The 14,225-nt window shown below is 39.9% G+C and overlaps 1 protein-coding gene across 5 annotated transcripts in view; it reads left to right on the top strand.

Moving 5' to 3' along the window:
- The first annotated feature begins 753 nt into the window (after window positions 1-753).
- The window catches only part of LOC145652732 (NLR family CARD domain-containing protein 3-like), a 23,039-nt gene continuing 9,567 nt past the window's right edge, over window positions 754-14,225 (top strand). For 2 of the 5 annotated variants that reach the window (XM_081703893.1, XM_081703889.1), the window contains exons 1-9: window positions 755-884; window positions 2,573-2,654; window positions 3,188-3,304; window positions 3,946-3,969; window positions 4,522-4,638; window positions 6,836-6,952; window positions 11,414-11,471; window positions 11,741-11,945; window positions 12,105-13,872. In XM_081703893.1, coding sequence (XP_081560019.1) covers window positions 2,602-2,654; window positions 3,188-3,304; window positions 3,946-3,969; window positions 4,522-4,638; window positions 6,836-6,952; window positions 11,414-11,471; window positions 11,741-11,945; window positions 12,105-13,872 — 2,459 coding nt within the window. In that variant the 5' untranslated portion in view covers window positions 755-884; window positions 2,573-2,601. Of the gene's footprint in view, window positions 885-1,220; window positions 1,303-2,572; window positions 2,655-3,187; window positions 3,305-3,945; window positions 3,970-4,521; window positions 4,639-6,835; window positions 6,953-11,413; window positions 11,472-11,740; window positions 11,946-12,104; window positions 13,873-14,225 lie in introns of all 5 variants that reach the window. The other 3 variants (XM_081703890.1, XM_081703892.1, XM_081703891.1) reach the window with 3 other exon arrangements.

Below are 14,225 nucleotides of genomic sequence, written 5' to 3'. Positions count from 1 at the left end.
AACAGATGTTTGATTTTGCACTTTTGCCAACACCAGATTAATGCAGATTATGTCCCTTGTGGTGTTTTGACCTTTTATTCAGAATTTTTGTCTGAAGTCCCTTAAAACATTCACTTATGTCTACAGCTCCATCATAACCTTGACCTTAGATGTTACCTACTAGTAAACAGATCTGCCTGATTAACGTCTTTTGGCTCGTCTTCTTCTCAGATACATGTCTGGGCACAAACTAAACGTTCACATACTGTCTTAAACCACTACATCACTGGGCATGTGAACTGGACATGGCGATCAGCAGAGGAGAGACCCAAGATACCATTTGAAAATGGTTTATTCAAACACTCAAAATGGTTTGAACTGTCATATCAGGGGAGTGTATGCTAGAAACGAAACGTAATGACAATAAATAGTCATTTTATATAGAGTTTGTGAGCACAGAATAGGTATTACACACAAACTAATAACCTGTCTCTCTCTCTCTGTGTGTGTGTGTGTGTGTGTGTGTGTGTGTGTGTGTGTGTGTGTGTGTGTGTGTGTGTGTGTGTGTGTGTGTGTGTGTGAAAACCTAAGTAAACGTCTGCTCAGAACAGCTGTGCTGTAGAAGCTCTATGACAAACAAAATTCTCCCACAGTCCAAATCCACTGGTAATTTACTGTCACTGTTCTACGCTATTCTGTGTTATTTAAATACAGTTCTATACTGTAGCTCTGATTTCTCTCTCCCGCAGAAGGTTGGATAAAGTGTTGTGACTGGTCACAGCAGTCCGGCCCCTAAAAAACAATTATCCTTGACAAAACCGGTTCAGTCCGGTTTAACGCGAAAGTGAAATTTTTGTGCTCCATTTTAAGAAGCGCAATGCAAATATCTTTAGAAAAGAAAGCCGGTGAGTATCTGAATCTGAGCTGTCAATCAAGAATTATATGAACTTGTACTACTCAAAGAACAAGTTCTTAAATTTAATATTAACAGAATTGAATATTAACAAGGTTAATGTCTGAAAACGTAAAGCTTTTAGCCGCTATTCTGTTGCAGTAGGTGTCTTCGTTTACGCGAAATACAGCAATAGAACTGACGTCGTCTGATTCAGAATAACCAAACTAAAGTCGTTCTAGGCTCATCTGAGAAATTGGTCCGAATCAATATGTTTACATGAACTGTATAAAAAGTACTAATAAACGCACTATATACTTCATATATTTATATTTTGTCCTTTACGCAGAAACAAACTGCGCAAATCGAACAGGCGTCGTACTGCAGGAAGTGTCACAAACGTCTCGGACTGTGAGCCAGTAGATCTAACAGTAAGTGTTTAGGTGTCCAACTAGATGTAGACTAGTTGTTTTATCAGGCTAAGACCGTGCTGTTTACACGATCATGTCGTAATTAGACTGACAGTGTGAGGTTAGTATTGTACCAATAGTGTGCATGTCAGTGTAACTAAAGAAGTAATATTTATAATATTTATTAGTAATATTATTAAGTGATATTTCGACACTGTTTCTTTGTATGACAGTGATTGAGTTAGTCTGTGACCCACTATGCACTTACAGAACACATTTTTCCTGCCTCCGTCTTCTTTTCCACTTTGGACTGATACTGTTCACTACACCCACGTTTTTAAGTTTGTTTTAGTGCTGTAACATTACGGTTTAAACTTTATGCATTATTTGCTAATTTTAATAAACTATATTTTGTACTTATAAAGTCAGTAAAGGTGCCTGTCTACACCAAAGCTCTTCAAAAACATGAATGACTCTGTTTCTCTTTTGAGAACATTAAGCGAGAAAATACTGTAATGTCTCGCTTATAGGCGCATTCCGAGCTAAAGCGTGAATGTCTTGGTCGTGCTTCGTTAAAGCGCGTGAATGTCTTGGTCGTGCTTCGTTAAAGCGCGTGAATGTCTTTGTCGTGATTGATTAAAGCGCGTGAATGTCTTGGTCGTGATTGATTAAAGCGCCTGAATGTTTTGGTCGTGATTGATTAAAGCGCGTGAATGTCTAGGTCGTGACTCGTTAAACGGAGATCTTGGCTGCAGTTCGGACTGTGAACCAGTAGATCTGACAGAACGTGTTTACACGTCCAACTCGGCTATGTGTTTTGAACTGGCTAAGACAGTGATTTTATACGATCGTGTGTTAGTTCAACTAACAGTGTCAGACTAGTATTGTACCAACGGTGCGCATGTAAATGTAGCTAATAATTTATGAAGTTCTGCGCTGTTTATTTGTGTGACAGTGATTTTGAGTTGGTCTGTGACCCGGTATGCAATTATTATAAAAACACATCTTTACTGCCCTCTTTTGCAGTTTAGCCAGGGCTTTAGCCTGATGGTGATTTTGACACTAACCTCTCTGTGCTCACATGAGGATGTTTACATTTGCATTTATAAAATTTAGCAGACACTCTTATCCTGAGCGACTTACAAAGGTGCTTTATTTATGTTTTTTGTAGCGACACAACAAATCACTTCTGTAAGTCTCTCTGGACAAGGGTGTCTGCCATATGCAGTAAATGTAAATATTGTAATTGAATATGTGTTCTGATTATTAATCTGCATGTGTGTGTTTGCAGGTGTACAGCTATAATCTGTAGGAGGAGACATGACCTCCAAAATAAGTGTCTCTGGGGAACAGCACACACAGAAAGGAGAAAGGTGAGAGAACATAAATAAACATACTTGCAGTGCATAGGTTTGTGCACTTATTTACTTGGGATATCTGAATAAATCTATATTTATTGCATTTAGTAGATGTTCTTAGCCACACAGACCTCTTAAAAGTGCTTTGATATCCATTCACAAAACCCTTGAATAGTACCAGCAGGTAACAATCTTAAATCAGGTACTGCCAGAAACAGTTGTCTCTACTGAGACCGAGACACAATGCACAATACAAAGATGAAACATAAGTATAAACTTCAGAAAGTTTAAGACCAGCTTAATGTAATGTAAAATAATGTAAAGATGCTCTCTGGTATAACTCTGGTCATCTTGAAGATCACTTAGTAAATAACAAGAAACATAATAACGAATTTACTGTTTTCAACATCTTTGTACGAATTATTTAAAAAACATTAAATAAAAATCGCAATGATAGACATAAATACATATTAATTTATATTTGCACCATTTATACACACATTAGTATTTTGGCCTTAAAATAATATCTTTTTAATTGTGTATGTTAGTCTGATTCAGGGTAAGAGATCAGACTCCCCGGAACCCAGCTGTGTGTCCATGAAGAGTGACGTGTCAATGGACATTCCATTACAGTTCAGAGAGGGAGTGTATCCTACTGAGCTCAGGTAAGGATGATGTAGGGAATGTGAGTGTTCTACTGAGCTCAGGTAAGGATGATTTAGGGAATGTGACTGTTCTACTGAGCTCAGGTAAGGATGATGTAGGGAATGTGAGTGTTCTACTGAGCTCAGGTAAGGTTGATGTAGGGAATGTAACTGTTCTACTGAGCTCAGGTAAGGATGATGTAGGGAATGTGACTGTTCTACTGAGCTCAGGTAAGATGGAGTCCTCCACTTATACTTCAGAGAGAGAGAGTATTCTGATGAGAGGTGATGGTCTCCTGGTTTAGGACAGTGTTCCTCACTCCCAGTCCCACCTGATCAAACTCACTCAGCTCATTATGAAGTTCTTCATGAGCTGCATCAGGTGTGTTGGAGCAGGAAAACACTAAACTGTGCAGTGCTGCAGGTTCCCAGCACTGGGAATGAGGAAGACTGGATTAGGGGATTAAATCAGTTCATCCAGCACTGGGAGCGAGGAACACTGAATTAGAAGATTAAATCGGTTCATCCAGCCTGCATATCCTGAGTAGGAGGAATTTTGTGCACTTATTTACTTGAGATATCAGAATAAACGTATATTTATTGCTTTTAGTAGATGCCCTTATCCAGACAGACTTCTTAAATGTGTTTTGTTGTCCATTCAGAGAACCCTTGGATAGTACCAGAAGGTAATAATCTTAAATAATCTTGATCTCTGATACTACCTGAAACAATTGTCTCTACTGAGACCTAAACACAATACAAAATGCAGAAATGAAACATAAGTATAAACTTCAGAAAGTTTAAGACCAGCCGTACTGCTGCATTCTGGATCAGCTGTAAGGGCCTGGAGACACACATGGAGGAAGCAGCCAGGAGTGAGTTACAGTCACCCAGTCTCAAGGTAATGAGGGACTGGAGGAGCACCTGGGTGTCCTCTTTAGAGAGAAACAGTCGAGTCCTCCAGATGTTGTATAGAATTAACCTGCATAACCAAGTCAGGTTTGGAACGTGAGCCCAGAACAATAACTGGTCATCCACAATTACACAGAGACTTCTGCATCCTCACAGTGAGCAGAGAGTTCTCAAAGGGTAAAGTCACTGTGGAAATGAACTCTGGATTTGTGAGATGATTACTTTAGAAAATACACCAAAAATGTGAAACTATTTTAAGTTAGGCCTTGGGCAGTATAACACTATTTTGGCATTAAAACAATATCTTTTTTAATTGTGTGTTTTAGTTCTATTCAGGGTAAGAGATCAGACTCCCCAGAACCCAGCTGTGTATCCATGAAGACTGACCAGTCAATGGAGATTCCATTACAGTTCAGAGAGGGAGTGTATCCTACTGAGCTCAGGTAAGGATGATGTAGGGAATGTGAGTATTCTACTGAGCTCAGGTAAGCATGATGTAGGGAATGTGAGTGTTCTACTGAGCTCAGGTAAGGATGATGTAGGGAATGTGACTGTTCTACTGAGCTCAGGTAAGATGGAGTCCTCCACTTACACTTCAGAGAGGGAGAGTGTTCTGATGAGAGTTGATGATCTCCTGGTTTAGGACAGTGTGCCTCACTCCCAATCCCACCTGCTCAAACTCACTCAGCTCATTATGAAGCCCTTCATGAGCTGCATCAGGTGTGTTGGAGCAGGAAAACACTAAACTGTGCAGTGCTGCAGGTTCCCAGCACTGGGAATGAGGAACACTGGATTAAATCAGTTCATCCATCTTTGGGAATGAGGAACACTGGATTAGGGGATTAAATCAGATCATCCAGCCTGCATATCCTGAGTGGGAAGAGGTTTGTGCACTTATTTACTTGGGATATCTGAATACATGTATATTTCTTGCATTTTTTAGATGCCCTTATCCAGACAAACTTCTTAAAAGTGCTTTGTAGTCCATTCAGAAAACCCTTGGATAGTACCAGAAGGTAATAATCTTAAATAATCTTGATCTCTGATACTACCTGAAACAATTGTCTCTACTGAGACCTAAACACAATACACAATACAGAAATGAAATATAAGTATAAACTTCAGAAAGTTTAAGACCAGCCGTACTGCTGCATTCTGGATCAGCTGTAAGGGCCTGGAGACACACATGGAGGAAGCAGCCAGGAGTGAGTTACAGTCACCCAGTCTCAAGGTAATGAGGGACTGGAGGAGCTACCTGGGTGTCCTCTTTAGAGAGAAACAGTCGAGTCCTCCAGATGTTGTAAAGAATAACCCTGCAAGTGTGATACATGGGAGACACACACACACACACACACACACACACACACACACACACACACACACACACACACACACACACACACACACACACACACACACACACACACACACACAATGTCACAAGCATATGGAGGTATCTATGAGGAGGGGTCTGTGCTGGAACAATGCAGTTACAGATGTGTAAAAATAGTTATAGTTTATTAAAATAATAAATTTCAGTCTCCTTCATGCACAGTCTAATTCATCCTCACAACACAGGTGTACATTTACCAAGAGTACAAAATAGACCTGTTCATTTACGAATATTTCCCTAAAGCTTAGCTTCTTTATTTAAAAACAATGGCAGGTATTCTAAAGCTGACTGTATACTGTATTCAGTATGTACTGTAATAATAACATAATAATAAGTTTAAATTTGTATAGTGCATTTCTAAAATTCAATGTTGCTTTACAATAGCAATACACATGGAAAGAGACATGAATTAACACATTTAGCACATTAATTTATCAACTATTAACAGAAGAAAGCTCATTAAAATGTTTATGTTTTAAGTGATTTGAAAGCAGAAATTGAAGACCAAAGATGGAGAGATTGTAGTAACGTGTTCTATAGTTTTGAGGCCATGACACTAAAAGATCTGCCCCTACAGAGACCAATCTTAACTTAGGGATGGAGAGACAACCTGCATCAGAAGACCTAAGTGTACGGGTGGGGCAGTATGGATGTAGAAGTTCAGCTAAGTAGGGAGGTGCAAGACCATGCAGAGCTTTGAATGTAAGCAGGAGGAGTTTATACTGAATGTGTTGAGGGACAGGGAGCCAGTGTAACTGATGTAGAATCAGGGTGTTGTGGGCTGACATTTTTTAACATCTAAGAGAATTCTGGGAGCCAAATTTTGAACATATTGAAGTTTGGGATGTCAATGAAGAGAGAGTTGCAGTAATCAAGGTGGGATGTGATGAAAGTGTGAACCAGAGTTGCAGCACCTTGTTTGGAGAGCATGGGCCTAAGTCTAGTGATATTGTGAATGTGAAAAAAGGCATTTTTAACCACTGGATAATCCCAGTAATCCCAGTTGCTGGGGAGTAATGTAAAGATGCTCTCTGGTATAACTCTGGTCATCTTGAAGATCACTTATTAAATAACAAGAAACATAATAACAACTTTACTGTCTTCAACATCTTTGTAAAAAAAATTTAAAAACATAAAATAAAAATAGCGAAGATAGACATAAATACATATTAATTTATATTTGAACCATTTATACACGCATTAGTATTTTGGCATTAAAATAATATCTTTTTAATTGTGTATGTTAGTTTGATTCAGGGTAAGAGATCAGACTCCCGGGAACCCAGCTGTGTATCCATGAAGAGTGACAAGTCAATGGGCATCCCAAATAACTTCAGAGAGGGAGTGTATCCTACTGAGCTCAGGTAAGGATGATGTAGGGAATGTGACTGTTCTCCTGAGCTCAGGTAACGATGATGTAGGGAATGTGACTGTTCTACTGAGCTCAGGTAAGGATGATGTAGGGAATGTGACTGTTCTACTGAGCTCAGGTAAGATGGAGTCCTCCACTTATACTTCAGAGAGAGAGAGTATTCTGCTGAGAGGTGATGGTCTCCTGGTTTAGGACAGTGTTCCTCACTCCCAGTCCCACCTGATCAAACTCACTCAGCTCATTATGAAGTTCTTCATGAGCTGCATCAGGTGTGTTGGAGCAGGAAAACACTAAACTGTGCAGTGCTGCAGGTTCCCAGCACTGGGAATGAGGAAGACTGGATTAGGGGATTAAATCAATTCATCCAGCACTTGGAGTGAGGAGCACTGGATTAGGGGATTAAATCTGTTTATCCAGCACTGGGAGTGAGGAACACTGAATTAGAAGATTAAATCAGTTAATCTAGCCTGCATATCCTGAGTAGGAGGAATTTTGTGCACTTATTTACTTGAGATATCTGAATAAATGTATATTTATTGCATTTATTAGATGCCCTTATCCAGATAGACTTCTTAAAAGTGTTTTTTTGTCCATTCAGAAAACCCTTGGATAGTACCAGTAGGTAATAATCTTAAATAATCTTGATCTCTGATACTGCCAGAAACAATTGTCTCTACTGAGACCGAGAAACAATACACAATACAGATGAAACATAAGTATAAACTTCAGAAAGTTTAAGACCAGCCGTACTGCTGCATTCTGGATCAGCTGTAAGGGCCTGGAGACACACATGGAGGAAGCAGCCAGGAGTGAGTTACAGTCACCCAGTCTCAAGGTAATGAGGGACTGGAGGAGCACCTGGGTGTCCTCTTTAGAGAGAAACAGTCGAGTCCTCAAGTTGTTGTAAAGAATAAACCTGTAAGTGTGATACATGGGAGACACACACACACACACACACACACACACACACACACACACACACACACACACACACACACACACAATGTCACAAGCATAGGGAGGTATCTATGAGGAGGGGTCTGTGCTGTGACAGTACAGTTACAGATGTGCAAAAATAGTTATAGTTTATTAAAATATTAATTTTCAGTCTCCTTCATGCACAGTCTAATTCAGCCTCACAACACAGGTGTACGTTTACCAAGAATACAAAACACACCTGTACATTTACGAATATTTCCCTAAAGTTTAGCTTCTTTATTTAAAAACAATGGCAGGTATTCTAAAGATGACTGTATACTGTATTCAGTATGTACTGTAATAATAAAATAATAATAAGATTAAATTTATATAGTGCATTTCTAAAATTCAAGGTTGCTTTACAATAGCAATACACATGGAAAGAGACATTAATTAACACATTTAGCACATTAATTTATCAACTATTAACAGAAGAAAGGTCATTAAAATGTTTATGTTTTAAGTTATTTGAAAGCAGAAATTGAAGACCAAAGATGGAGAGATTGTAGTAACGTGTTCTACAGTTTTGAGGCCATGACACTAAAAGATTTGCCCCTACAGAGACCAATCTTAACTTAGGGATGGAGAGACAACCTGCATCAGAAGACCTAAGTGTACGGGTGGGGCAGTATGGATGTAGAAGTTCAGCTAAGTAGGGAGGTGCAAGACCATGCAGAGCTTTGAATGTAAGCAGGAGGAGTTTATACTGAATGTGTTGAGGGACAGGGAGCCAGTGTAACTGATGTAGAATCGGGGTGTTGTGGGCTGACATTTTTTAACATCTAAGAGAATTCTGGGATGTAAATGAAGAGAGAGTTGCAGTAATCAAGATGGGATGTGATGAAAGCATGAACCAGAGTTTCAGCACCTTGTCTGGAGAGCATGGGCCTAAGTCTACTGATATTGTGACTGTAAAAAAAAGGCATTTTTAACCATTGACATGATGTGGGGTTCAAAGAGTGAGGAGTACACCAAAGTTCCAAAATGCAGTTGATGATTTGACCAAGACCCATCTAGACTGAGTTTAAAATCAGTTAATTTAGCGATTATGGATTTAGAAGCAATAACTAAAATTTTATTTTGTAAGGATTTAACTCTAGGAAGTTTATGTTCATCCACTGTTTGAGATCTTTGATACAAGAGAGTAAAGCAGGAAGTGGTAAGGTAGTGTTACCTTTGGTGCTACTATAAATCTGAGTGTCATCAGCATAACAGTGGAAACGGAGACCATGCCTATGGATAATCTGACCAAGGGGCAACATATCGATTAAATAGGAGAGGACCAGGGACCGATCCCTAGAGAACATCTTGAGTAACGGTAACAGTGTGTGATTTGTGTTTACCAAGTACGACAAAATGTGATCTATTAGAGATATAGAAGGTAAACCATTCAAGAACCGTATTAGTAATCCCAATGTCTGAGAGGCAGCTGATAAGTATCTTATGGTTTAATTGTGTCAAACACAGCACTTCTATCTAGAAGATCTAGAAGGAGGAGAACACACAGGGCACCAGAGTCAGTAGAGAGAAGGGGATCATTGAAACCATGTAACAGGGCTCTCTCAGTGTTGTGCGTAGTATGGAAGTCAGATTGGAAAGGTTCAAATAGATCCTGAGTATTTAAGAAAGATTGTAGTTGAGAGGCTGGAACCCTGATTAGACAGGGGAGACTGGAAATGGGCCAGTAATTATCACGTAGTGCAGCATTTAGTCCTGTTTTATAAAGAATGGCAGTTAAAGCTGAGGTTTTGAGCGCTGTAGGAACAGAATCTGAAGTAAGGGAAGCATTACTGAGATGACATGGGAGAAATAGCAGAAGAACACTTAAGAAGAGGAGTGGGGGCAGGATCAAGCTGTAGGTAGATAAGCTGGATTTAGCTACAGTAGTAATGCTGTTACTAAACATTGCTGAGCTCCTCTTTTAATGACTAGACAAAAACAAACTCTCTTGATTACAGTTTATCAGGCATTGCCAGAAATGCAGCAAAAATGTTTAGTCAGTGGATCAGTGTGTGTTTACATGTGCACATAGTCTGGATAATATTATCCTGGAACACATTTTAATCAGGCTAAGCTTAGGTCAACTAAGACACTGTCACACTATAACAATCAGACTGTAATATTAACATGATCATATCTAAGTAAGAGAGTTGTAGACTAATATAAGATCCCAGGTGTACATGTAAACATGGATAGTGCGGAGATAACACTTATATAACAGTTGATTTAATCTGCTTGTATTGTTCCTAAAAATACAAAAATCTTGGTGTTATCTTTGATCCAGAGCTCAGATTTGATTTTCAAATCAATTCTGTTATTAGGAATAATTTTTACGAGTTCAGAGAAATTTCCCAAAATCAAATTTTTTGTTCATGCTTAGGAACAATTCATCTACTCACTGGCACTCACAGTTGTTCAGATCAGCTGTTGACTGTTCCACAGTCTCCACTGAAGCTGAACTGTGACTGTGTCTGTTCCACAGTCTCCACTGAAGCTGAACTGTGACTGTGTCTGTTCCACAGTCTCCACTGAAGCTGAAGTGTGACTGTATCTGTTCCACATTCTCGACTGAAGCTGAAGTGTGACTGTGTCTGTTCAGCTGCAGCACTGAGGCTGTGGAACAGTCCTCCTCTGAATATCAGCTCTGCTCTCTCTTGTGCAGATTTCAAACACTTCTTTTTACTCTGACATTTTCATTTCTCTGTCCATGTTTATGTTTGATGGCACATTTCCTTTTGTTTTACATTTCACAGGTTTTTGTTAAGACATTTTTCCTAACTTTCCACAGCACTTTGATCATTGCTGTTGTGGTAAATGCGCTCTATAAATAAAAAAATATAATATAATATAAATCTTATTTTCTAACAAATCATCTTGTAAAGGAGCCCCTTTGTCTGTTTTGCTTTCCCGTGTCGTCCTTTGTTTATTGTTGTATCTGTGTGTTGTCCTTCTCTCTGCTCCTCCCACCATTCCTGCCACTCCCCAGCCTAACTCCTCCCACCATTCCTGCCACACCCAAGCCTAACTCCTCCCACCATTCCTGCCACTCTCCAGTCTAACTCCACCCACCATTCCTGCCACTCCCCAGCCTAACTCCTCCCACCATTCCATCCACTTGTCCTTAGTCTCTGCATTGTTCTCTTCCCAGATTCCTCCATGTATATACTTCTCCTGTTTCCTGTCTTCCTGTTCTTGTTTGTTGACCTTTGTTTTCTTGTGGCTGAGTGTGTTTAGCACATTTGCTTTACTTTCACTTTCTATTAACAGCCTTTTTGAGTTTCTACTCTCACACCTGCATCTTCATCCTTTCTGCTGCCACACACCAGGCAGCATCACAGATCTGTTATGAAATGTAGAAACACAAGTGTTGATAATATAATCCAGTATAATATCTACTGATCTATATAATTGTGTGTTGTACAGGTATGAATGTGCTACATATTCCTCCATAAAAGTCTGTTGTGTTTGTCCACAGTGTACAAAGAGAAAAATCAGTACTCACCAACAGAAAACAATTGGAGTCCACATTCAAGGTCTGTATGTATCTGGGAGATTCTAGTATATTTGGGTTTTAGGATGTAACAATGAAGTAACGAGATTACTGTTCCTTGAAGTAATGAGTAAAGTAATCCCATTACAATTTTAGAGAAGTAATGAGTAATGGATTACTTTTTTTTTAAACTTTTTTTTAAAGTACAGCAACACTGCCAGAGTCTTCTCCATCCTAAAACAAAATCATATAATCATCTGTGTAACATTGTGGTGTTTTTATGATTGTAAGTTGCTGTTTATTCCTAACCAGGAGCTGGAGCACAGAGTCATCTCTCTGGTGAAGAAGGAGCTGAAGAAGTTTAAGATGCTATGGAGTCCAGATTACCCAGCATGCTCTGAGAGAGAGGTGGAGGATGAGGAGGATCAGAGCAGTGCCAGAGAGGGGGTGCTGAAGATCACACTGCACGTCCTGAGAAACATGAACCAAACAGACCTCGCTAACACACTACAGACCAGTAAGAGCTCTGGGTCATGGCTTTATGATGGCAGTATCACTATAACTAAATTTTGTCCTCTTTGTTTGGGCAAAGTGTTTCAGGGTTTTGATAAATTACTTCAACATCAAAGATAACAAGAAAATAAAATATTTGTGATCATGTTCTTCTGTTTATTAGAGCTATTCTCTGAATATCAACGAAATCTCAAACACAAACTAATGGATAAATTTAAAAGAATTAATGAAGGAATTTCCCAACAAGGAAGCTCAACTCTTCTGAATGAGATCTACACCGAGCTTTACATCACAGAGGGAGGGAGTGGAGAGGTCAATAATGAACACGAGGTGAGACAGATTGAGACAGCATCCAGGAGACCAGCAACACAGGAGACACCCATCAAATGCAATGAGCTCTTTAAAGACAAACCCATCAGAAGAGTGCTGACTAAAGGAGTTGCTGGAATTGGGAAAACGGTCTCTGTTCAGAAGTTCATTCTGGACTGGGCTGAAGGAAGAGCAAATCAGGATGTCCTCTTCATATTTCCACTTCCTTTTAGGGAACTGAATTTGATGAAGGAGAAAATGTTCAGTCTGATGGATCTGCTTCATCACTTTTTCCCAGAAACAAAACAATTACAATTAATACACTGTGATGCTTACAAAGTCATTTTCATCTTTGATGGTCTGGATGAGTGTCGACTTCCTCTAGATTTCCAGAACAATGAGAACTTGTGGAATGTAACAGAGTCGACCTCGGTGGATGTGCTTCTGACAAACCTCATCAAGGGGAATCTGCTTCCCTCTGCTCTCCTCTGGATAACCTCTCGACCTGCAGCAGCCAATCAGATCCCTCCTGAGTGTGTTGATCAGGTAACAGAGGTACGAGGGTTCAGTGACCCTCAGAAAGAGGAGTACTTCAGGAAGAGAATCAGTGATCAGAGCCTGGCCAACAAAATCATCACACACATGAAGTCATCAAGAAGCCTCTACATCATGTGTCACATTCCAGTCTTCTGTTGGATTGCAGCCACTGTTCTAGAGAGAATGTTGGGTGAAGCAGAGAGTGGAGAAATCCCCAAGACTCTGACTCAAATGTTCACACACTTTCTGATCTTTCAGATCAAACACAAGGACAGAAAGTACCATGGAAACACTGACACTGATCCTCAACAGACTAAAAAGACAATTCTGGCACTGGGAAAACTGGCTTTCCAACAGCTGGAAAAGGGCAACCTGATCTTCTATGAGGAAGACCTAAGAGAGTGTGGCATTGATGTCAAAGTAGTGTCAGTGTACTCAGGAGTGTGTACCCAAATCTTCAGAGAGGAGTTTGGGCTTCACCTGGGGAAGGTGTTCAGCTTTGTGCATCTGAGCATTCAGGAGTTTCTGGCTGCTTTATATGCATTTCTCTCCTTCATCTCCAAAAATAAAAATGTGTTGAAACAGCAAAAGAAAGTTCTCTTTAAAAGATCAACCATGTCTGACTTCCTTATGAATGCAGTGGACAAGGCCTTACAGAGTGAGAATGAACATCTGGACCTTTTCCTCCGCTTCCTTCTGGGTCTCTCACTGGAGTCCAATCAGACTCTCTTACAAGGCCCACTGACACAGACAGGAAGCAGCTCTGACAACAAAGAGGAAACAGTCAACTACATCAAGGAGAAGATCAGGGAGAATCCCTCTCCAGAGAAATCCATCAATCTGTTCCACTGTCTGAATGAACTAAAGGATCATTCTCTAGTACAGGAAGTCCAGACATACCTGAGCAGAGGAGGTGACCATTGTCTCCATGGAGCCAGTCTCTCTCCTGCTCAGTGGTCAGCTCTGGTGTTTGTGTTGCTGAACTCAGAAGAGGAGCTGGATGAGTTTGACCTGAGTAAATATGACCCATCAGAGGAATGTCTACTGAGACTGCTTCCAGTGGTCACAGCATCCAGAAAAGCTGTGTGAGTATTTTCATTCATAAACACATTATTGCACTGCTGTTAGTACATCATGATCTCCATCATAAGGTACTTTTGTTAATTTGTAAGTGTTTCCTAAACCCCTTTGTAACTAATGTATCATGTACCCTAATCACTATTTAAGGTGTTAGCTGAACCATTCATTAATCCTAAAGAATTTACACACACACACACACACACACACACACACACACACACACACACACACACACACACACACACACACACACACACACACACACACACACACACACATCTCTCTTTTACCCACATTAACATTCTCTTTCACATTTTCACAGCCAGTTATGGAAACAGATGCAGGCCAAGGTGTAACA

This window comes from Electrophorus electricus, chromosome 21, assembly GCF_041902795.1.
Source record: "Electrophorus electricus isolate QZ-2024a chromosome 21, ASM4190279v1, whole genome shotgun sequence".
Taxonomy (NCBI): Eukaryota; Metazoa; Chordata; class Actinopteri; order Gymnotiformes; family Gymnotidae; genus Electrophorus; species Electrophorus electricus.
The sequence above is the reverse complement of the archived record's forward strand: the minus strand, read 5'-3'. Positions and strand labels throughout refer to the sequence as shown.